This window comes from Prunus persica, chromosome G6 (assembly GCF_000346465.2).
Source record: "Prunus persica cultivar Lovell chromosome G6, Prunus_persica_NCBIv2, whole genome shotgun sequence".
NCBI classification, from domain to species: Eukaryota; Viridiplantae; Streptophyta; class Magnoliopsida; order Rosales; family Rosaceae; genus Prunus; species Prunus persica.
This window is the reverse complement of record NC_034014.1, coordinates 6,477,723-6,500,247: the sequence shown is the minus strand read 5'-3', so window position 1 is coordinate 6,500,247 and position 22,525 is coordinate 6,477,723. Positions and strand designations below refer to the sequence as shown.

General features: G+C 36.7%; 2 protein-coding genes across 3 annotated transcripts; one reads left to right on the top strand and one right to left on the bottom strand.

The window, feature by feature from the left end:
* Positions 9,515 to 13,288, top strand: LOC18772851 (pentatricopeptide repeat-containing protein At1g63330). Of its 2 annotated transcripts, none has more exons than XM_007207948.2 (2): positions 9,515 to 11,712; positions 12,786 to 13,288. In XM_007207948.2, the coding sequence occupies exon 1, from the start codon at positions 9,819 to 9,821 to the stop codon at positions 11,649 to 11,651; it is 1,833 nt and encodes a 610-aa protein (XP_007208010.2). In that variant the 5' UTR covers positions 9,515 to 9,818; the 3' UTR covers positions 11,652 to 11,712; positions 12,786 to 13,288. The 2 variants fall into 2 exon arrangements, with proteins under 2 accessions (XP_007208010.2, XP_020423131.1); XM_020567542.1 differs by having other exon boundaries at positions 9,515 to 11,778.
* LOC18775011 (LOB domain-containing protein 1) lies at positions 19,887 to 21,850 on the bottom strand. Its single transcript, XM_007205848.2, has 2 exons — positions 21,343 to 21,850; positions 19,887 to 20,763 (listed from the first exon to the last, which is right to left on the bottom strand). The coding sequence occupies exons 1-2, from the start codon at positions 21,625 to 21,627 to the stop codon at positions 20,404 to 20,406; spliced, it is 645 nt and encodes a 214-aa protein (XP_007205910.2). The 5' UTR covers positions 21,628 to 21,850; the 3' UTR covers positions 19,887 to 20,403.

The following is a 22,525-nucleotide window of genomic DNA, read 5'->3' as shown; positions in this document are numbered from 1 at the left end:
CCAGAAACAGTGTGTCATACAAAGCAGGTATATTCCCTTTTATTCCGAACACCCAAGTATAAATTTCAGTATTAACATCTTTTGGGGTTCGTACTGTGGGTTTGTTCTTTCACGTTCATTCTCATCTATAATGGAATTACCTTATTCCATTTTGGCCAATAATATTGTCGACATTTAATAATTGAACGTGGTTCCAATCAACACAGCCCATTGATGATTTGAGTAGCTACTCCAAAACCAAAAATTGTCATTCATCAATTCAGGATCAAAAATTGTCATTCATCAATTCATGATCTCACCATTCTCATTTGCATGCGCATGCATCAATTATAAGCATTTCTTTGCTTTTGGGTACCCAAGCCACTTCAGGGGCTTTTATTATGTGAGAATGTGGATTATAACCTCCAATGGAGTGTTATTTTACATAGGGCGCGGAAAATCTCCATTTAGGGAGTTGGAACATTTAGAACCCATATATCTGTCATGCTGCAAGCATGCCACAGATTAATACATACATGTCAATTAATTTCTGGGACTTTAACCCATATAATTTGCTACGCATTAGGCGTGCATAATATCAATATTGACATGTCAAAGGATTGTTCTTTCGGGACTTCAATCCATATTATTTGCTACGCAACAGGTGTGCACCCATATATCTGTCATGCTGCAGGCATGCCACAGATTAATACATACAAGTCAATTAATTTCTGGGACTTTAACCCATATTATGGGACTTTAACCCATATAATTTGCTACGCATTAGGCGTGCATAATATCAATATTGACATGTCAAAGGATTGTCCTTTCGGGACTTCAATCCATATCATTTGCTACGCAACAGGCGTGCATCATATTGATCACTGCTATACCCATATTCTGTTCTTATGGTACATTAATCTGTGCAGTGTATTATCAATGTATCCAACTTGCAATCTGTAAAATTTGCATTAATAATTCATGGATACATACAAGCTATTCTTTTGGAACGGACTTATCTTTCAAGATAAAATATCAAATAAGTATATAAGCATAAAATAACACAACTATTGCTTACGTCCTTAGGTGGGAGAAACTTTTCTCAAGTATCATTCAAGCTTGTATCGGCCCAGTAAATGTAGCGCTTGATGATCTAGTTATATCATGCAAGAGTAAAATCACAACTCTTTTCTCTGTCAAAAACAAATAACCCTCAGAGAGTTACAAAAAGAGAAAAAATGCAAAAAATTGTGATATTGATTGCAAGAGAAGGTAAGCAATCAGGGAAGGAAGCTGGTGGGAGCAAACAACAAGCTCTCATTTCTCCTAGTCTAGAAGGACCTCAGGAGATTAGAGCATAAGGTCGCCTTCACAGTTCCCGGATGTGGCGGAAACGTGATCAGGGATAGTCTCGCTTCCTGAATGGATGATCAGAGATAGTCTTGCTTCTCGGGCATATTAAGTGCTCAGTGATAAGAAAAATAAGTAGATATCGCATCACTAGGTATGGAGTAAACTGGATGTCTTCTGCAAAGAAAATTTCGTTAGTAACACATTTATACACAAATACAATGAATAGGTAGAACCGGTGAATTTCAAATTAACCATAGGAAAATTGCGAGATTCTCGGGATACTTTTGAAAAAGTAGCTCCGTGAAATCCGCAAAGCAAGATCGGCTTTTGACGAAAATAATACTTTGAAAACCCCGAAAGTGCCGACAAACATTAATGGAGGCCACGTGAAGTTTTGGAATCTGGGAAAGAAAAAGAGAATATGGGGATCCGAAAAGATATTGGGATCCTGAAAAAAAAAACTGTAGCCATATCTCCTCCTATAGATATTGCCTTTGCAAAACTTGATTTGGAGCAACTGCGTTTCAACTTAACTTCCTTCATTTTCTGAAACTTTAGTTTTCTTAAGGCTTTCTTCGAAACCTTCTTAGAAATGACTTCCTCTTCTTCCTGCCCAAATTATATCAATTTAAATGATACTCCCACAACAACCAGTGACGCCCAAGTTTGGCGTCCATCCTTTGTATCCAAAAATCGTCATCTCACAGTTAATGATTCTGTGATGATGAATGATGCTACTGCTGTCATAGTAGCTAGGAATTTCATTACTCCAATGGATGAAATGTTGTTGACAGGGAGATCAGAGGAAGAGGCTATTGATGACTCAATGGCTTTTAGCATTCAGAGTGCTGCTTCTGTTTCTAACATGGCTGATGGTTTGCGTGCCAGAGCAAACGAAGTTGAGAATTTAACAACTGAAAATTCGTCTCTCCAAAGAATGCTTCATGAGTCTCAACAGGAGGTTGAGAAACTTAAAGGAGAGAATAATGCCTTGTTGAAACTGGTGAGTTCGTACTCTGTTGATACACTGAGAAGGCTAGACATGCTGCAGGTCTCCAATGAAAGAATTTTGGGAGACCATGAGAGGCTCATGGCTAAGCTTAAGAGGCGTTGTCCTCTTCCTTCAGAGGCTTCCGGAACATAATGTATTTTTATAGATTTTACAGGGCCTGCACCTTTATTGCAGGAAAAAATCTATATGTTGTATGTTCCTGTTATAATAATTGCGCACATTCTTAAACTTGCAATTGTGGTTTTTACGTCTTTTCAAAATGACGGTTTGGAACCTTGTGCCTTATAGGTTCAAATAACCACATCGACTCTCCCAAATTTCATATTTCAATGTATGGAACTTTTGGCCTGTGCAAAACACAAAACTCAGAATTTATTCACCCTTTTCAAATGGACATGAAATATGAATTGAGTAAAAGCCACGCTAATATCTTATATATTTGGGTTCATGAGCTTCCGGCCCAGATATAACAAAATGTGAGGGGAGCCTCAATTCATCATTCTCTTATGCCAAAGAAATATGTGGCGTACCACAATTTGCAATAATACCTCAAGGGCTGTCCATTTAATTGTTAGAACTTCAGGTTCTCAACACTGTTAGATTTTGAACCTCAAGTCAAAATCACATGTTCTCATGGTATGGACATTCAATCCCCTTAGATTTTGAACTTCGGGCCAAAATCACATATTCTCATGGTATGGACATTTTTACAATTTTCTGTACATATTTCTGGACTTCAAGCCCTTACATAATTGTCCATGTTTTGAGGAACTTCTGGCATCTCATTTAATTGCTCATCCATGAGTTTAAGGAACTGCAGGTTCCCCTTTTTTTGAATAGTGATGGTTTATCCAAAAGATTAATATTTATGTATACGTCACTATTCATATATCCGGTACTATTCATCAAGTCATGAATACGTATCTATTCATGTGTACAATACATTTGCCAGTACAGTTATCATCCATGTATACGGCATTATGAACCAATACGGTACTGTTACATCATTAAGGAACCCCAGGTCCTTATTTACATGTCAGGGATCAAGGACCTTCAAGTCCAATTACATGTTTACAAATATAGTACCGGAGAGACTGCCAGCTCTCATGTTAACATTATCATCAAGGATCTTCAAGTCCTGATGTAATTGTATGATGAGGATCAAGGAACTTCTGGTCCTGATCTGCATACTGTAAAAAACTCATCATACAGCACATTTAATCCATAAAATAAATTGTTAGTAAATAAATTACTGGTATGGACGATAAACCCGCACCATACTTTAAATAAATGTAAATGTGCAGTAAATTAAATTCATAAAGTTAAGGTGCTTGTATGGACATTAATTCTGCTCCATACATTTAAATAAAAGTAAAGGCGTGGACGATAAACCCGCACCACCCTTTTTAAATAAATGTAAATGTGCGGTAAATTAAATTCATAAATTAAATTGCTTGCTGTATGGACGTTAATCCCGCACCATACCTTAAATAAAATTAAATGTGCGGTAAAGTAAATTGTGCTTGTATGAGCACTAATTCTGCTCCATACATTTAAATAAAAGTAAAGGCGTGGACGATAAACCCGCACCACCCTTTTAAATAAATACTGTTGTATGGGTAATAAACCTACACCATACAGTAAATAAAATAAATGTGCGGTAAAGTAAATTTCATAAAGTATGAGGGTCAATTCCTCATCATACTTTAAGAAAAAGTAAATTTGCGGTAAAGTAAACGTGCTTGTATGGGCACTAATTCTGCTCCATACATTTAAATAAAATAAATGTGGGGATAAAAACCACCACAAAAAATATAGAAGGTGAAACTGTCCATATAATTACCATATATAAGGATAAAGTAAAGACAATTATTTGTGCATTCATATCAACACCACAATCAAATAATATGATATTATTATACTAATATATTAGTGGAAAGCTAGACATATCATGTTGGCTTTTCTTCTTTTCACTTGCAATTAAGTTGAACTTGTTGTGTAGAGAGATAATAAAATAATAGAAAAAGTAAGAGGCATAGAGCTTATCCTTACAGTTGGTTTGCTCGTATATCTCTCTTGCATACCACAGCTTCTCCACTACTTTTCTTCCTTACATCAACATAAGGGTTAGTAGTATAGATAATAGTGCAACACAAAAATTATACCTGAGAGCTTTTCGTGCTGATAACGTGTTGTGAAATGAACTGGTATATATGCGAATATTGAGCTGCACGTAAAGTAGATGAGACACAGTATTTAACGAGGTTCGGCTATGCCTACATCCCCGGAGAGCAGCAGCAGTAACTTTTTCACTATGTAAAATAATAGGGCTACAACTTTGTGTTTACAATATGTATGGCTCACTCAATTTTCTCTCTTGGAGAATTTCTCTCTTGCTCTCTTTCTTCTCAACTCACTCACCCTCATTCTTCCTTCTCTTCCTCTTCTCTATGTGTGTTTACAAGCAAATATAATGCCTATTTATAGGCAAAGCAAATGGAATTAATGGAGACATAATGATTTATCCCCAACCCCATTATCTCATCTTTTGACTAATACCTACTAACTTTATCTCCACAAATTCCCACCTAATCTTACCTAATTATCTCCACTAATTCCCACCTAATTTTACCTAATGTGGGATTCATTTATTTTATAACACAAGTTTATTTACGAGTTCATACATAATTTTGGTGATATTTATCAATACACACTCAACGTTGTAGAAAGCCTACAATTTGACCCCTCTGTTAGCCAAACTGTTAGTGAATTTGTTAAATGCTAACGTGTCGAAAGTAAGATCCATTTTTTGATGACGTAGACTTCCACGTAGACCAAAAATTAATAAAAAAATTATTTTACTGTTTAAATTATTTTAAAAACACTCTCTCTCTCTCTCTCTCTCTCTCTCTCTCTCTCTCTCTCCAACCCAACTAACCTCACCACGACCTTGCCTTGCCCACCCCTTCCCAGCCCCTCTCCGTCTCTGCCCCAGCCCCCCTCTCCATCGCAGCCATCATCTTCCTCACAGCACCACCAGGAGAGGGTGAATCGGAATCTGACTTAGCAACTCCCCTGCTCAGTTTACTGACTCGAGGGGTTGCTAGTGATGCTTTTTTAGGAGTTTCAAATATAATAGTAGATCTGTTCAACTTCAAACTTCAGCACCATATCCATATTACATCAAACAAAACAATACAGACATTATATATATATATAGTTTCCTTCTATTGAGGGACACCCTTTAGGAATATCTAGCACTCTTTTGGACTTTTCCCTTTATCTATGATGATTTATTTACTTTGTATTCCTATCACTTGGCATCGTGCAGTATATAAATTTAGGTGTGCCTTCTCACGACTGTCCTAGCTTGAAAATGTTTCTACAGATAATGTGTCTACTTATTCGGGTATCAGAAACTTTGACAAAACATAGACCATTATATGTTAAATCAATTGACATTGACTTCGAAATTCAAATGCATCTAGTTATCTACAGAGGATTTTTAAAATCAAAGGTTGGTTTGTCTCCCTTCCCACATAATGTATAATATATATACTAATGGCTTCTCGCTTGAGGATGAAATAATGAGCCTAAACTTTGGCAATTCATTGATGTTCTGGAGAGGAGTGCGTTATATTGGGATAGCAGCTGATAATGGTATATATACTGTTGTTCCTTGATTGAACTTATGTTGCATACCAATCTTTATGTTAACTAAACTAATTTTCCAAGTTAAAACTCTTTTGTTTCTTGTCCGGTTTATATATATACCAGTCAAACTCTTTAGATGTTTTGCTTGGTTAGAAGTTGGAACTAGTTAGCCATGATGGAAAATACTTGCCCCAATGCCAGGATTGGGATTGGAAGGGAAGGGAGAGTTTTTACAAAGTGATTTTTGAAGATAGTGTACTATATTTCCTATCAAAAAGAAAAAGAAATGCTTTAATTTGCAGCTAGTTTATGCTTTCTGTTCATATTTCCACCAATACCGTAAGTAAAACTCATGTGTGTTTGTAAACACGTATATTTGTATGCGTCGAAGACCACTTTAGTGTGCTTGATTCCGATAATGGATTAGTGAACGTGCCATTGTTGTGGATGCGTCTGATTACGGATTCTGATTATGTAAACATGTCATTGTCTTAGTACTTGATTCCAATTACGAATTATTAAACGTGTGTTGACGGGGTGTTAAGTGCTTGAGTTGTTTGCAATGCAGATGGCAATTTTGCTTGGGATTGGAAGTCATCATTTCCTTTCTCATTCGTGACAATGGACTAATGAAGTGACTGAATACGCTCATCTCCAATACGAAAGACCTTAGTTCCTCTCAGCACATGAAAGTCCGGTACTTTCTAAATGCTACACTTGAGTTTAGATGCACCGCACGTTGTGGTTTTCTCGTTTAGTTGGCCAACCCTTGGTCCTTATGAAACATGAGGCCATTGTCCAACACGTGCTCATGCTTTCTAGATATTAACAGATATCAGGTTGGTGTGGAATTTTCGCAGTGTGTTTCATATCTTTTCATACCCGGCAGCACATAAAAATGTATACATAGCAAACGTTTGTTGTTAGGCTTTGACAAGTATAACCTTGGAATTGTTCTTGTTTATGTTCTGTGTCTGGCCAAAATACACAACTTTGGCGAGCATTTATGATACATGACAATTGAATCTTTGGATATAACAGCTCCTTGTTTGCAGAATAATTTACCTACATACTTGGCAGTATATCGACTCTATATATCTCACTTATCGTGACTTATGTAATGAGTGAGATTGAAATTAAGAAAGTAGACATATATATTCCCATAACAATGAAGCTTTACTCCACCACTCGAATTACGAGTATTGAGGATTCTGCTGTACGTGATAGTGCGCTTAGTCCCAGTTGGACGGCTCGTTATGTCACATTCCGGGATCGGCTCCGTCGTAGCACGATATTGTCCGCTTTAGGCCCCCCTCTCTGCCCTTACGGTTTTGTTTTTGGGAACTCATGAGTAACTACCCAGTGGTTCACTCATCTTGGGATTGCTCTAGCCCCAACTCGCTTAACTTCGGAGTTCCCATGGAATCTGAAGCCAGTGAGCTCCCAAAAGGCCTCGTGTTAGATGGAGGCAGGCATGTATATATAAGGCACATCACCTCTTTTCCGTTGGTCGATGTGGGATGTTACAATCCACCCCCCTTAGGGGCACGACGTCCTCGTCGGTACACACGCACCGCACATCACCTCTTTTCTGTTGGTCGATATGGGATGTTACAATCCACCCCCCTTAGGGGCACGACGTCCTCGTCGGTACACACGCACCACATAGTAGAGTGGCTCTGATACCAAATTGTCACATCCCAGGATCGGCTCTTCCGTAGCACGATATTGTCCGCTTTGGGCCCCCCTCTCTGCCCTCACGGTTTTGTTTCTGAGAACCCACGAGCAACTACCCAGTGGGTCACTCTTCATGGGATTACTCTAGCCCCAACTCGCTTAACTTCGGAGTTCCCATGAAATTCGAAGCCAGTGAGCTCCCAAAAGGCCTCGTTCTAGATGGAGGCGGACATGTACAGATAAAGCACATCACCTCCTCTCCGTTGGTTGATGTGCGATGTTACACGTTCCTTAGCCACATGGTCAATTGAGGATTCTTCCATGTGCACAAGTCAAACAATCCCCTGGTTTGATTGTTTAATTCCTCACTCGTTGTGCCAACAGACATGCGTTTCAAGCCACTAATTTAGGTATAAGGGGGAAAGGTTTGAATGGGATGATTAATAAAGTTTCATTATGGGATTTTGGATCTCACTATGGTTTGGGCTCAACTATAGATTTATATATGGCTATATCGATTTTTAATACATATGGTTTTCGACATCATTTTCTAAACGGTGGGGGTTATATTATGTTGTTTTCATTGTGAACTAAACTTTGTTTTTGTCCACTCATACTTTTTTGTTTTACGCCCCCCCCAGATAGTAGTTGACCGAGTTGAGCAGCAGAGTCAAGCTTTGAATTTCCGAATCCCGAGCTTCAGTAGGATAAGCTTTGTTCTTTCCTTTTCGTTAAACTTTGTTATCGTTTGTAAATCAAAACTCTTAGATTGCTCTGTTATCGCTCGTACTAGGGTTTGATTTGCCAGTCCAGAGGCCATTGATGTAAACGGCATGAATTTTTTTAACTTATGCATGCTGCCGGTTGGTGATATTAATTGTGATCTTGACAGGTTAAAAATTTGGAAAAATGTCCAATTTTTAGGTGAGACACTGCCGAAATTTTGGCAGAAAGGCTCGTGTCTTTAGTAAGTAGGCCCGACATCGGTTCGATGTCTGAACTATCAAAGGAATTGTCCCGGATTTCGAGGAATTCGGGGTGGGTCCTGTCAAGATCCATGTCGAACTCTAGGGATTCAGCTTCCATGAGCTCGCGATGTTGCTCGGAGATGGCGAATAAAACATCGTCGTTGTCGTCATCGGGTGACACGATGCTGGCCATGTAGGACTGAGAGAGCGAGAAATAAATGAAGTGTGTGTAGTCTCGCGGGACTTTTGGATTTTGAGGAGATTATATATATATATTTGTTTTTTATTTTTTCGTCAAAAGTAGGGATAGCAAAAATCCATGCGGGGGCAGGTCCCCATCGGGTCCCCAACCCTAACGAGGGGAGATTTCGTGGCCAAACGGGTATCGGGGACAGAGATCCCCGAACTTGAAAAATCCCCGATGGGTATGGGGAGGGGATGGTATTTGCATCCTCATCCCCGACCTGAAAATATATATATATTTAAATAAATATATATATAATTATAATATTTATGTTTAACCCTAAGTTAACCTCCCTCTCCTAATTCTTCCTAATCTTCTTTGGAATTTCATATTAATGTGATTTTGAATAGTTGAGTTGAACTTTATAGTAAATTTAGATGTGTTGAAAGATAATTTAATATGAAACTTAATGTTAAAATATATGATAAATATTTTTTATGTAAAAAAAATCCGGAGATTCAGGACGGGTATGGGGATAGTTCCCTAACGGGAACAGAGACGGAGATTCCCCGAAACCTATTAAAAGGGGATGAATTCGGAAATGAGGGCAGAGATAGAGAGCGAAGACGATAATAGTATTATCATACCTGACCCCTACTCGACCGTTGTCATCCCTAATCAAAAGACATCCTTTCCTTTATACAACGAGTACTCGAGATAATTCCGAAATATTTAATTCACTGGTAACAATTAACCCACTGAAATAAATTCTTTGTAAAAATGAAGAAAAAAGAAAACCACAACCCTTTCCCGACATAGCATAGCATTGTTAAATGCAATTAGAAAGGAAAACTAATTCGAAACTCATCGAAACAAAGTTTTTGTCGACTGGATCATCATCCACGCACTTGAGAGCTCCGCCGCTCCCTTTCGAGATTTGGTCTCGCTTCCCAAATGTTGAAGGTTGGCTGAGACTCACTGACTCACTGAGATGCTGAAGATGATGATGCGGAATATAGCTGCTTCTTCTTCTTCTTATTGCACCAGCAGGAGATGGAGAGGTATGCCTTGTCTTCACTCTAACTCCACTCTTGTTGTTTTCGCCAACGATTACTTTGCTTTCCTTCACTCTCAACCTTTTAAACCAATCAAATCTACAAGAACCCAACTAGAGCAGCCAGTGAGAAACTCACCCAAAATCACAACTGTTGAGGATGCTTTCAATGTGTTTGATAGAGTGCTTCAAATGCGTCCTCGGCCTTCAGTTGTTCGTTTCACTCAAATATTGGGTCAAGTTGCGAAATTGAAACATTATCCGGCCGTCATCATCTTGTATAAACAAATGGGTGTGTCGGGAATTGGACCTAATGTTTATACTCTAAACATTCTCATAAATTGTTATTGTCATCTAAACCAAATGGGGTTTAGTTTATCTGTATTGGGAAATTTCTTCAAAGTTGGTCTTGAACCAGATGTCTTTACCTTCACCACTCTAATCAACGGCTTTCTTCTTGAGAATAGAGTGGCGGAGGCGGCAACCCTTCTCCACAAGATGATGAGGGGAGGTAATTGTCAGCCTAATGTGGTTACTTATGGCACGCTAGTAAAGGGCTTTTGCATGAAAGGTAACAATAGTGCTGCTATTCAGTTGCTTAGGAAGATGGAGGAAGGAGCTTGCAAGCCTGACCTAGTTGTCTATAGCACAATCATCGACAGTCTTTGTAAGGATACACTAGTTGATGATGCATTGAACCTCTTCTCAGAAATGATGAGCAAGGGTATTGCCCCAGATGTCATTACCTATACATCCTTGATTCATGGAGTTTGCAAATTAGGCGAGTGGAAAGAAGCTACAAGGTTGTTGAATGAAATGGCAAGTAAAAATATATTTCCAGATGTGTTCACGTTCAGCGTCTTGGTAGACACAATTTGTAAGGAGGGAATGGTCGTGGAAGCAGAAGGCGTGGTTGAGATGATGATTGAAAGAGATATTGATCCTGATTCGGTTACGTACAATTCACTCATGGATGGTTACTGTTTGCGAGGAAGAATGGACAAAGCGAAAAAGGTTTTTGAACTAATGCTTAGCAAGGGCTCGATGGTTAATGTTGTTAGTTACAGCACATTGATAAATGGATATTGTAAGCATAAAAAGATTGATGAGGCCATGATGCTTTTTCTGGATATGTCTCATAAGGGGCTAGTTGCAGATACCGTTACTTATACCGCTCTTATGGACGGTTTTTGCAAAGTGGGTAGAATAGATGATGCACAAAAGTTGTTCTCTAAGATGCAAGCTTGTGGCCAGCTTCCAGATGCTCAAGCTTTTTCTATTTTACTGGATGGCCTGTGTAAAAACCGACAACTTTCTAGGGCAATGCAATTGTTTGGAGAGATGGAAGCGAAGAAGTTGGATATTAATATTGTGATTTACAATATTCTTATTGAAGGTTTGTGCATAGCTGGAAAAATTGAATCTGCAAGGGATCTCTTTTGTGGTTTATCATCAAAAGGACTTGAACCTAATGCGAGGACATACACTATAATGATTAATGGACTCTGTATCGCGGGCCTTACAAGCGAAGCAGAAAAGTTTCTTATTGAAATGGAAGTGGAAGGCTGTTCTCCTAATGGTTGGACCTATAATACAATTATCCGAGGGTTCATCCATAATAAACAGACATCAAGGGCGATGGTACTTATTCAAACAATGGTAGAGAAGGGTTTTTCTGCAGATGCATCAACAACAGAGTTGATAGTTAATTTACTGTCGAAAGATGAAGTAGATCCTGCTTTGTTGCCGTTGATAAAAAAATCACTGTGAAATTAATATGCATTTGTGGACAATGAAATTTGGAACTGCTGCACCTTCAATGGCCATAAAGGTATTACAGTGGTTGTGCATATGGCAGGAGGTGAAAATGCCTTCTCATTTGCATCCTTAATTTCTGGTATTAATTCTGTTTAATGGAATATCTAGCACTCTTTTGGACTTTTCTATTTATCTATGATGATTTATTTACTTTGTATTCCTATCACTTGGCATCTTGCCGTATATAGAAGGCCAAATATATAAATTTAGGTGTGCCTTCTCACGACTGTCCTAGCTTGAAAATGTTTCTACAGATAATGTGTCTACTTATTTGGGTATCAGAAACTTTGACAAAACATAGACCATTATATGTTAAATCAATTGACATTGACTTCAAAATTCAAATGCGTCTAGTTATCTACGGAGGTTTTTTAAAATCAAAGGTTGGTTTGCCTCTCTTCCCACATAATGTATAATATATATACTAATGGCTTCTAGTTTGAGGATGAAATAATGAGCCTAAACTTTGGCAATTCATTGATGTTCTGGAGAGGAGTGTGTTATATTGGGATAGCAGCTGATAATGGTATATATACTGTTGTTCCTTGATTGAACTTATGTTGCGTACCAATCTTTATGTTAACTAAACTAATTTTCCAAGTTAAAACTCTTTTGTTTCTTGTCTGGTTTATATATATACCAGTCAAACTCTTTAGATGTTTTGCTTGGTTAGAAGTTGGAACTAGTTAGCCATGATGGAAAATTCTTGCCCCAATGCCGGGATTGGGATTGGAAGGGAAGGGAGAGTTTTTACAAAGTGATTTTTGAAGATAGTTTACTATATTTCCTATCAAAAAGAAAAAGAAATGCTTTAATTTGCAGCTAGTTTATGCTTTCTGTTCGTATTTCCACCAATACAGTAAGTAAAACTCGTGTGTTTGTGAACACGTATATTTGTATGTGTTGAAGACCACTTTAGTGTGCTTGATTCCGATAATGGATTAGTGAACGTGCCATTGTTGTAGATGCGTCTGATTACGGATTCTGATTATGTAAACATGTCATTGTCTTAGTACTTGATTCCAATTACGAATTATTAAACGTATGTTGACAGGGTGTTAAGTGCTTGAGTTGTTTGCAATGCAGATGGCAATTTTGCTTGGGATTGGAAGTCATCATTTCCTTTCTCATTCGTGACAATGGACTACTGAAGTGACTGAATATGCTCATCTCCAATACGAAAGACCTTAGTCCCTCTCAGCACATGAAAGTCCGGTACTTTCTAAATGCTACACTTGAGTTTAGCTGCACCGCACGTTTGGTTTTCTCGTTTAGTTGGCCAACCCTTGGTCCTTATGAAACATAAGGCCATTCTCCAACACATGCTCATGCTTTCTTGATATTAACAGATATCAGGTCGGTGTAGTATTTTCGCAGTGTTTTTCATGTCTCTTCATTTCCGGCTGCACATAAAAATGTATACATAGCAAACGTTTGTTGTTAGGCTTTGACAAGTATAACCTTGGAATTGTTCTTGTTTATGTTCTGTGTGTCTGGCCAAAATAGACAACTTTGGCGGGCATTTATGATACATGATAATTGAATCTTTGGATATAACAGCTCATGACATGAGATACAGGATTGGGTTAGGCACTCTCATAAATTAGTTTTTTGTATATAGGAGAGTGAGAATCGAACCATTGACGTAGTCTAATTCTAAATACTCCTTGTTTGCAGAATAATTTATCTACGTACTTGGTGATATATCGACACTATATATCTCACTTATCGTGACTTATGTAATGAGTGAGATTGAAATTGAGAAAGTAGACATATATATTCCCATAACATTGAAGCTTTACTCCACCACTCGAATTACATAAAAAAATGAGACAGAGAGTGGAGATAAATCCAATGACAATGACATGGAAGTTTTAACTTCACCACTAGGGTCATTATACTCGTGTGCTCCGACGAATGGACATAGAAATATAGGAATAAATAGTCCTATATGATGTCCTAGGCATTGGTGGATGATTCACGTTTGGGAATGGAATTAGAATTGAAATTGACCCTTTTTTTGTTTTTTTGTTTTTATGAGGAAAAAGAAAAAGCAAACTAATAGAACTTAGACTCACGAGAGCACGCAGGCCCAAAGAAGTTCAAGTAAAAAGAGTTCACAACCGAAAGAGGTACATTTAAAATAAGTTACCAATCTTGTGCATTAGAAAAATAAACACTGTAGTTACTATAAGGCTTAACATAAGTGTACCGCTAGGAAAGTTACAATGGGCACAACACTAACTTAGGTCACTTTTATTTATTTTTCTTAGTTTCACTATTATAATACCAATAGGAAAGCCCACTGGGTGTAACACTTTGTCCGCTTTTGTGTATTTTTGTTATTTTCTTTTGGGCCTTCAATTTTGTTACCAATTTTTCTTCTTTTGGGTCATCTTAGGAAAAATAAACTCTTTCCCGAGTTTAAATAAAAATGGGCTTAGCATGCTAATGACACGTGTTGAACTTCGCCTCTGAATGCAGACAACAATTTGATAGGTACTATAATATAAGCATTCAAGAAAATTTCAATTTTGTTTTGAATGTAGTTAGCTGGCTTTTTCTTTCTTTAAAACGTTTCCCCTTTGATGTGTTTGATCGTGGAAAGTTTAGGTCTTTCATTTCATAAAAATAATTTGATTTTTTTATCATTATTTTCTTTTTTGCGTGTGAAATTGAATCGATAGTACTATTCAGGTCAAGTTAGTTGGGTTTAACGGAAATTTAATTTGTCCGCCCCTAACCCTAGATGTAAGGGACAACACTTCATTCAACGAGGGAAAATAAGTCATGGAAGAGTCCAAAGGGTCAAGTTCAATTTTCATGTCCAAATGTGTTAGTTTTCTCCCTTAAATTACCTAACAAATGACAATGTGTTATACACATGGCAGTTTTGCTTGGACTGGTTGACTGCTTTGAACTTTCTCATACCATTAGGTATTATGGTAGAAATCAATTGCGATTTGTCTAAACATTTGCTAATTAAATTGGTTTTCCTCATCACTCTAGAAGAAAAGAAAGAAAAAAATAATATTTTTCATAGGGAAATTAAACCCCCCCAAAAAAAAAACACTGAAAAATACTTTGACTAGGGTTTTATATTTGTCGTGGTCTACAAATATTTATAATTATTCCTGAATTACATGGTTCGAAATCAAATCACAAAGTTTATTACGTGGGGAAGTTGATCTCTAGCAAAGTGTTACAATTTTTTTTTGGTCCTATTCTGTGAAGCTTATCCCTTAGCAAAATGTGTAGTATGTTGAATATTTAATTTATAATATAATTTCAAAAGCATGAGTGAAAATCGTGGTTTGAAAAATCAATTATTTCAATTCAAGATTCCCTGCAAACTTTGAAGTTTTCGTTTCAAATGCTAAACGACTCTTGAAAATGGCGATGTGTTTCAAAACAGTTGAGTTGAAAGCACCATTGCCATAGCTTAGTTATCCTAATTTCACCATCTCATGGAAAAGAAAGCTTATGTGCTCACTGGATAAGATTTAATCACATGATCGATGATTTAAATACCTCGGAAATCAAATCACAAAGTTTTCTTTGATTGAACAAGCAAACGGAAAATTCTATTTGCATCTTTTGGCTCATCTTACATCTCCTAAATATTATAATACGTATGTGATGTTCCCTTGATTAAGTATATGTGACATGCCCTACAAGACCAAGCGAACCTTTGAGTTCAATTTTCTTAAAGCTTAACCACAACTTTTGAAAAAAAAAGCATATGCGATAGAAAATGCGAAAACAGGGGTGACGAGAAAAACAATATTGCAAATGAAATCATTTTCTTTTCCTTAAATGGGGGGTGGGGGTGGTGTGTTGAACTTAAACATCTTTCAACATCGAAAAAAGAAATAGCACTAAGCCAAGAGTTAGTTGGTATATAAAATTATCGAAGTATCACTCCTCAATTAGGGACTAATCTTGAAGACTTTTGCTCATAAAAAGAGGTAAAAACATATCAAATGAAAGTAGTGTAACACACCATTAACTATATATATGATAGTTAGTTTTTCTAAAAATAAATAGAAGTAGGTGTATGTAATCTAAAGGCTATAAGACTTTGTACCATGCAACTTTTGGGAATGTCTCGTGGAATGACGGCCAAAGGCACACGAGATGTACGGTGTTGCCAATTAACATGATGTGCAATAATGTCGGGCCTATCTCCACTTTTATCACATAGTACTTTTTGTAAGCGATGCTAAAAGGGCAGTCTCCTCACTATGGGTTCCCGGGGAATTTTCGGTCGATAATGCAAGTGAGTCTCATAATTCATTAATTAGCGACAACCAACCATTCACATGCCACATGAGAACAAAACATTTATGTTTGGTATGAACGCTCTGTGATCACCACCATAACTTCTGAAGTGAGAAAAGAAGCTCAAAAGCCTCAAATGACTGCAAAACTCAGCTAGTGGGCTTAGCAACATGCATACATACACATCAAAGCAGCAGAAAAAGGAACAGAATGAGATCAAAACTCAAAAAGCAAGAGAGAACGAGAATCAAAAGGAGCGACTCTTCTGGTCTTTTCCCCATTGATTTCTATATACATATATAATGCGGATTCAACAAAGCAAATGTTAATGTCATAGTTCCCATTGCAACATTCTCCTCAGTAGCAGTTGTTTAGGTAATGCAAATTCAAACAATATGGATAAGACTTGTTTCAAATTTTTGACTCTTTAAGTCTCCCTTTTAGTTGTGGGTTTGTCGATCTTTGCCTTTCGTTAATTTAATGCAATAAATTTGGCTTCAGTTTATCGATGTATTGGATCATTCTTTTCTTGCAGTCTCCTACTCTGTCCCATCTTATATTTGACATTTTTTTTGTGACAAAAGTTGGTGCAATGTGACCTTTTAAAATAGGTTTTCGTACACCTAATACCACTATATGGGCAATGGGAAATGATGTAGATTGATCTAAACCCACTGTAAATGTACAGCGATAAAGATTCTTTCTATGATTATAAGATGGTGCCATACAAATATAAAATTTAATAATTTCTTGACCAATAAAATATTGATGATGAGCTATATAACTAGAACTATAGCTCACACCTATTTATAGATCTCTTAGCTTGCACTCGAACAGTATAATGTTGGTAGGGGAGATCCATTCCCACTCCCCACATTACTCAGCATACCACACACCTATTATCTATACTAGTTCCTTCGCATTTGATCACGCGTGTATCAATTGGTTTTTTAAATTTTATTTTAAAATTTAAAAATAAAATAGGTAATTGTGTTCTATAAAAATGAGATCCATTATTATTTTTTTAATTTTAAAAAAAAAATAATTAAAAACAATCTGGTATGAGACAATCCTTCAGATATAGTGTCACATTCACCTAGAAAGTTAATCAGTGATTGATTTATCAATTTTTTGGGAGGTACAACTGTTTTAATTGACCATATTCTCATCTCACCAATTGAATTCCCATAATCAAATGATAACATTAACTTTAAAATATTGGTGAACATTTTTAAGTTCCATATAATCATTTCCTTCATCATATATTCACCATATAGTGACATGTGCATGTGTAATTAATTCAAGACTTTTTCTGGTGGATCGAACCTTTTTTTTTAATATAGAATAATCGATAGTAATTATTAATGAAAAGCAAAAGTACAAAGTAAACTATGGTGTCGAATATAGGTAAATATTATATAGTGATCAAACACAACAAATTGAATTGATATGGATAGAATCACGCACAATAACATCGATTTAATCAAATAGCATACGAAGTAATTAAAAACCTAATGACAAATATATTGTATAATTATGAATCGCCAACAAGGAATACATGTTTAACCAGTCAACTTATGATCAACCTCTCTCTAAAGACATCATCTTTCCTACACACTACAGCATGTTAGGTTGGATAAAGTTCACCACGTACAAAAATGACTACAAACCAGTACACAAGAATTCTTGTCATGAGAGTGAAAAATATAATTTAAAGGATCATATCATTGACTTGTGGAACTCATTTTTTTTCTTTATTTATAAAGTATTTTTTTAATATATAGCAATAGGTTTGCTTAATTTTATAGCCTCTGTAGAGGTACAATTGGGTCAAAAAAACAGACTTTGTTCCCGTTCAAGCATAGAAAATTATGGCATGTTGGGTGAGACATAGATATTTTGTCTCTTGAGGAAAAAAGAAGAAGAGGGAGAAGAAAAAAGGACAGAAAGAGAGAATCAATCGGTTGCCGACAGGTGACAATCTTTTGTTGGCTTTGCTTCTTTGCTTAGTTGAGAATCTGAGATCATCATCAACTCACGCACGTGGGGTGCACATGATTTGAATTGTGCCTCAAAAACGCGTTTAATTAGGGGGGGATCAAAGCTATGATTACCAGTTTACTAATTACTATCAATGGGGGAGTAACAAATGGACACGTGGCAATGACCCCCCATCAAGAGGGGCCCAATGTTCTGTTGAGAAAATTCTTCTGCATCATTGTCAAGAGGAAAAAGATTGTGACTTTTAACGGAGACGGGGGACAGTAATAACTAATATTAACAACATCAAGTGACTTATTGGCTAAGTGTCACAGTTTGGGACAGTAAAAGTAATATCTAATTGATCCACCACGATTAATCATTGGTTATAGTTGGAAGGATTTCTATGACATGTTATTTTATGATGTAGTTGAATTCATGTGCAAATATCCGTAAAGTATAGTTCAGTTGGTTGAGTTCTTTCACTTTTACTTATGTGGGTAGAAGTTCGAAACTCCTCTCTTCCAGTCGTTTGCAATAAAAAAGATAGGTAATTGACGTGTAAATATGTAATTTATATTATAGTCAACGTAACATCACATCAAAAATTTGTAAGTCACTGTTATAGAGTGTAATAAACGTGATGCGTTTCAACCTTCTTGAGCTTATAAATGCCTCTTGAAGACATTTTATCAAACACAATATCATAAAGAAAAATACAAGAATACTACGGTGTGTGATGAATAGAGTTCATCAAATTAAACATAAGTAGGTGTGCCTTAGGTTATCAATATGCCTCTTTGAGACATTTTATTATACAGTATGCCCTTTTTCAGAAAAGAAAGCTCAAGAGTCAACGAAGCTTATGAAATTGAACATGGGCAAGTCTGCCCTCATCCTTTTATTATTATTAGTATTATTATTTTTTTTATAACGTAGTGAATACCTCTTTGAAACATTTCACTGAACACCATCCCACCTTTCCATGAAAGAGAAAATCAAGAATATTGGGGGTCATGTTGCATATTCACTCGAAAGATTTCCTTTATTAGCAAAAAAACTCGATCAGTGTGAAATAAGTTAAGGAGGGGCTGCTGCTGCAGCATCAATCAGAAAAGAAACATGGTAAAGAAGAAAAAAAGGTCATGTCACCATGGAATTGTATTTTGTTTACTTCCTTGAAAGCATGCACTAAAAGATTGCGGAATCAGTCAAAACATCTGTAGCCAGCCCAAAGCCAAAAGGTATACATACATCTTTGACATGGTGATCAAGATTTATGCACTTTCAAGAGCCAAGCATATATGGTTAGATAAATCTAAAAAATGTATTGTCGGTTTTAAATACATCAAGTTTCATTTTCAATTGAGAGCCAGGTGCAATCCATGATAGGTCCACATTGCCCAATGAAGGCAGATAAAAACAGACCCTGATGCTGAAATGGTGTCTTTATTCTAAACGATAATAGGTTTGTTAGATTTTTACAACCACGGATCATCGGGTTCTTATTACCAATAATTATATTGTCTCTAAATTAATCACCTTCAAAGTTCAGCAAGTGAAACAAAAGACTTCAGTATTATTAGTAGTGTACCATAGTTTCCGATATAGGACTTTAGATTCTTTAACGCACACACCCTATGCAATTTAATTTCCAATTTCTCATCTCCACGCATAATTACAACACAACTCATAATCGCAGATAAATATAATTAATTGTTACCATATACAAATTAAAGTTCAATTTAATTAATAAAATCTGATTGTATTAGTTGATAAACATGGTGCTTATCCCAAGTTGCAAAAGAGAGAGGGTTTTCTTTTGGTGGGCTTAAAGGTCGTTACAGAGAAAGATGGTCAAAAGCTAGTTGGACAAGGAATTAATTCATGCATCAAACATCAATTTATTAAGTAATTAAAGTAGGTGACCAAAAGTTGGTTAAAGCTAGATTCAGTAAGATCAGCACACAAATGGACTGAGAACAGACATATATCTGTTTTCCTCTTCAACATGGAAAATATTACATGAAACTAAAAGAAAAAGACCCACCAAGCTAGCTACTTTTGCCCTGCAGCAGGCTTAAACAAAGTCACTACATCAATCTCAACTTTCATCTTCCCTCCCTTTTGTTCAAACACTGAAGATCTAGTGCTACTTCATTCCTACTAGAGAGCTACCTAAAATTTATTAATTAATATGGTGTCCTTCAACTTCTCCTTAGGAGAATTTGATTGGATTCCTGGAACAAGTTTTTTTTTTTTTTTTTCAATCCATTGGGTTATAATAATTAATTAATAGTGATGCTAGCGTCAGTCGTACATGCGTGATGCATTCTGAGTTATGCATGAATGTGAGACCTACTGTTGAGCCCACACTGATCAAGATATGTCACGTACTCATGCTCGACTGACGCTAGCATTCCTCTTAATTATTTGTTTCTCTTCATGTCCAAAGTGGTTCCCACAATGAGCCTAGAGTGGTGGTGTCATCAAGGAAGCTTATGTTACCCTGGTTGCTGCCATGAGAACTGGTGATGAAGTTGTGATCAAGTGATTGCTGAGGAGAGCCCTGATCATTAGATTGTGTCATCTCCATGCAAATTAGTGCCACAAGATTGGCTTGCTGGCATTGCATGTTGACAAGCTCAGCTTGTGCCTTGGCTAATTGTGCTTGCAGCTCATTCACTTGTTTCTGGAGGTGGCAGATTGCCCCGGCACACCCATAAACTGGGTCTCTAATTCTTGCACTGGCCTCATAAACCATGCTGCTCACTGCATCAGCTCTTTGAGATTCTGGAAGTTCCTGAAAATTTGAAATGTTTCTTTCATTTAGTTACAAATAAACTTTCAATATTTAATTGATTGCAAACTGAGAAAATAGACAGAAAAAGAAAAAAGAAACGGAAAAAAAGAGATACTTTTGAGAGTTTTTCTCCCTTGTTCTGTTGTTATCAGCATAATTTAGTCAGAGTAGTTGATTTCCTTGATGAAAAATAATATCAGGGCTAAGGGCTGAAAGGGAATTTCCTACCACTTTGGTACGTCTCCATTTGTGTCTAGTGTATACTTCCTAGAATTTTCAAATATGAATGCAACTAACACAATATTCCATGGAAAATCTGACACTTAGTGTTTCACATGGGAGAAAGACCTTAAGTTCTAGCTATGTATGCCTTTTCGTGTCTTCTGGTCAGACTTGTCTTTGTCAAACAAGAGAACGATAATTTTATTAGACTGTGAATTTAAACTACATATTTAGTAAAATTACCAAAATTTACAGTGTGACAGAAGAACATTACTGTGTATCTAATATTCCAGAACACACAGTCATAGACCTACTTTGACAAATAGTGCTACATGTTTGGTACATGAAGAAAAGTACCTGCAAGAACTTTATGATATTACTAGCCCCAAAGACACGATGAGCAATAGTGAACTTGGCTGGCTCAGTGGGAGGAAAGTAAGGTGCCAAGACACATTTTTCTGCACATCTTCTCCTCAAGATCTTGCATGCAGCACAAGGACTTATAACCACAGGTGGGTTTGGAGTTGGAGTAGGAGGCAGAGGAGGAGGAGGAGAGGATGGTGAAGAAGAAGGAGACTGAGACAGAGGGGTTGAGGAGGTGGTTGTGTAGTTTGTGTTCATTGTCTCATTACTGCATTCCATTGCAGCTAAATCTTTAAGCTATGCTTTTGTGTAGAGAGAGAAAACTGAGAAGAAGAGAGAGAGAGAGAGAGAAAACTGAGAAGGAGAGAGAGAGAGAGAGAGAGAGAGAGAGAGAGGTGGGGTGGGGTTTGTTTGCAGCACAAAGTTAGAGTATAAATAGGGAAAGGGCTAGGGAGGAGGTGTCATTGTGACGTCATCTGTTGAATATTTTAATTAGGCTGCTCATTCTGTCACATAGAGACGGATTTATAAATTTCTCTTAAGCCGTTAGGTTTAATGACAGAATTATATATAATTTCACTTTTGATTTTTTTGCAGGAAAAACTTATCTTCAAGTTTGAAAATTCATCATCCCCTCTGAAAAAACCCAGTTGCAGACACAAGTTTTAAAGTCTAAAATCAAAATAGCCGTATACAAACAATTCGGTAGTCTCCAAAAGTCCTTCTCAATTCATCTTTTTAACCACCAAAGCACTTCAAATAAATCTCTACTTTTTGCATTTACTCAGTAATTTCATTTGGTGGTAGCAAGCAAGCACCAGAAGCAATCTTTATTGCTGGAATTGTTAAAAGTAAAGAGAATCAAATTCACTTGCTCTTTAATCATATATCAAATTGGGTGGTTGGGTTTAGTCAAATGGTTATAGTATAAATTAAGAATTAACTCATGATGAAAAACCTTGTCAACAAAGATAGGAAAAATGCAGGACAATTTCTATTTCTAACCCTTGTCCAGGACAAGGGGTGCCCTACTGATGGCCGTTGTTTTCACATGCGACTTTCCTTCCCAACAAGTAGCGTTTCTAGACATTTTTATTTCTTAGATTTTTAATTTCTTTCTTTCTATCCGCCACAAGTAAGATATGAGCTTTGAATTCAGACATCGTAAACTCAAATT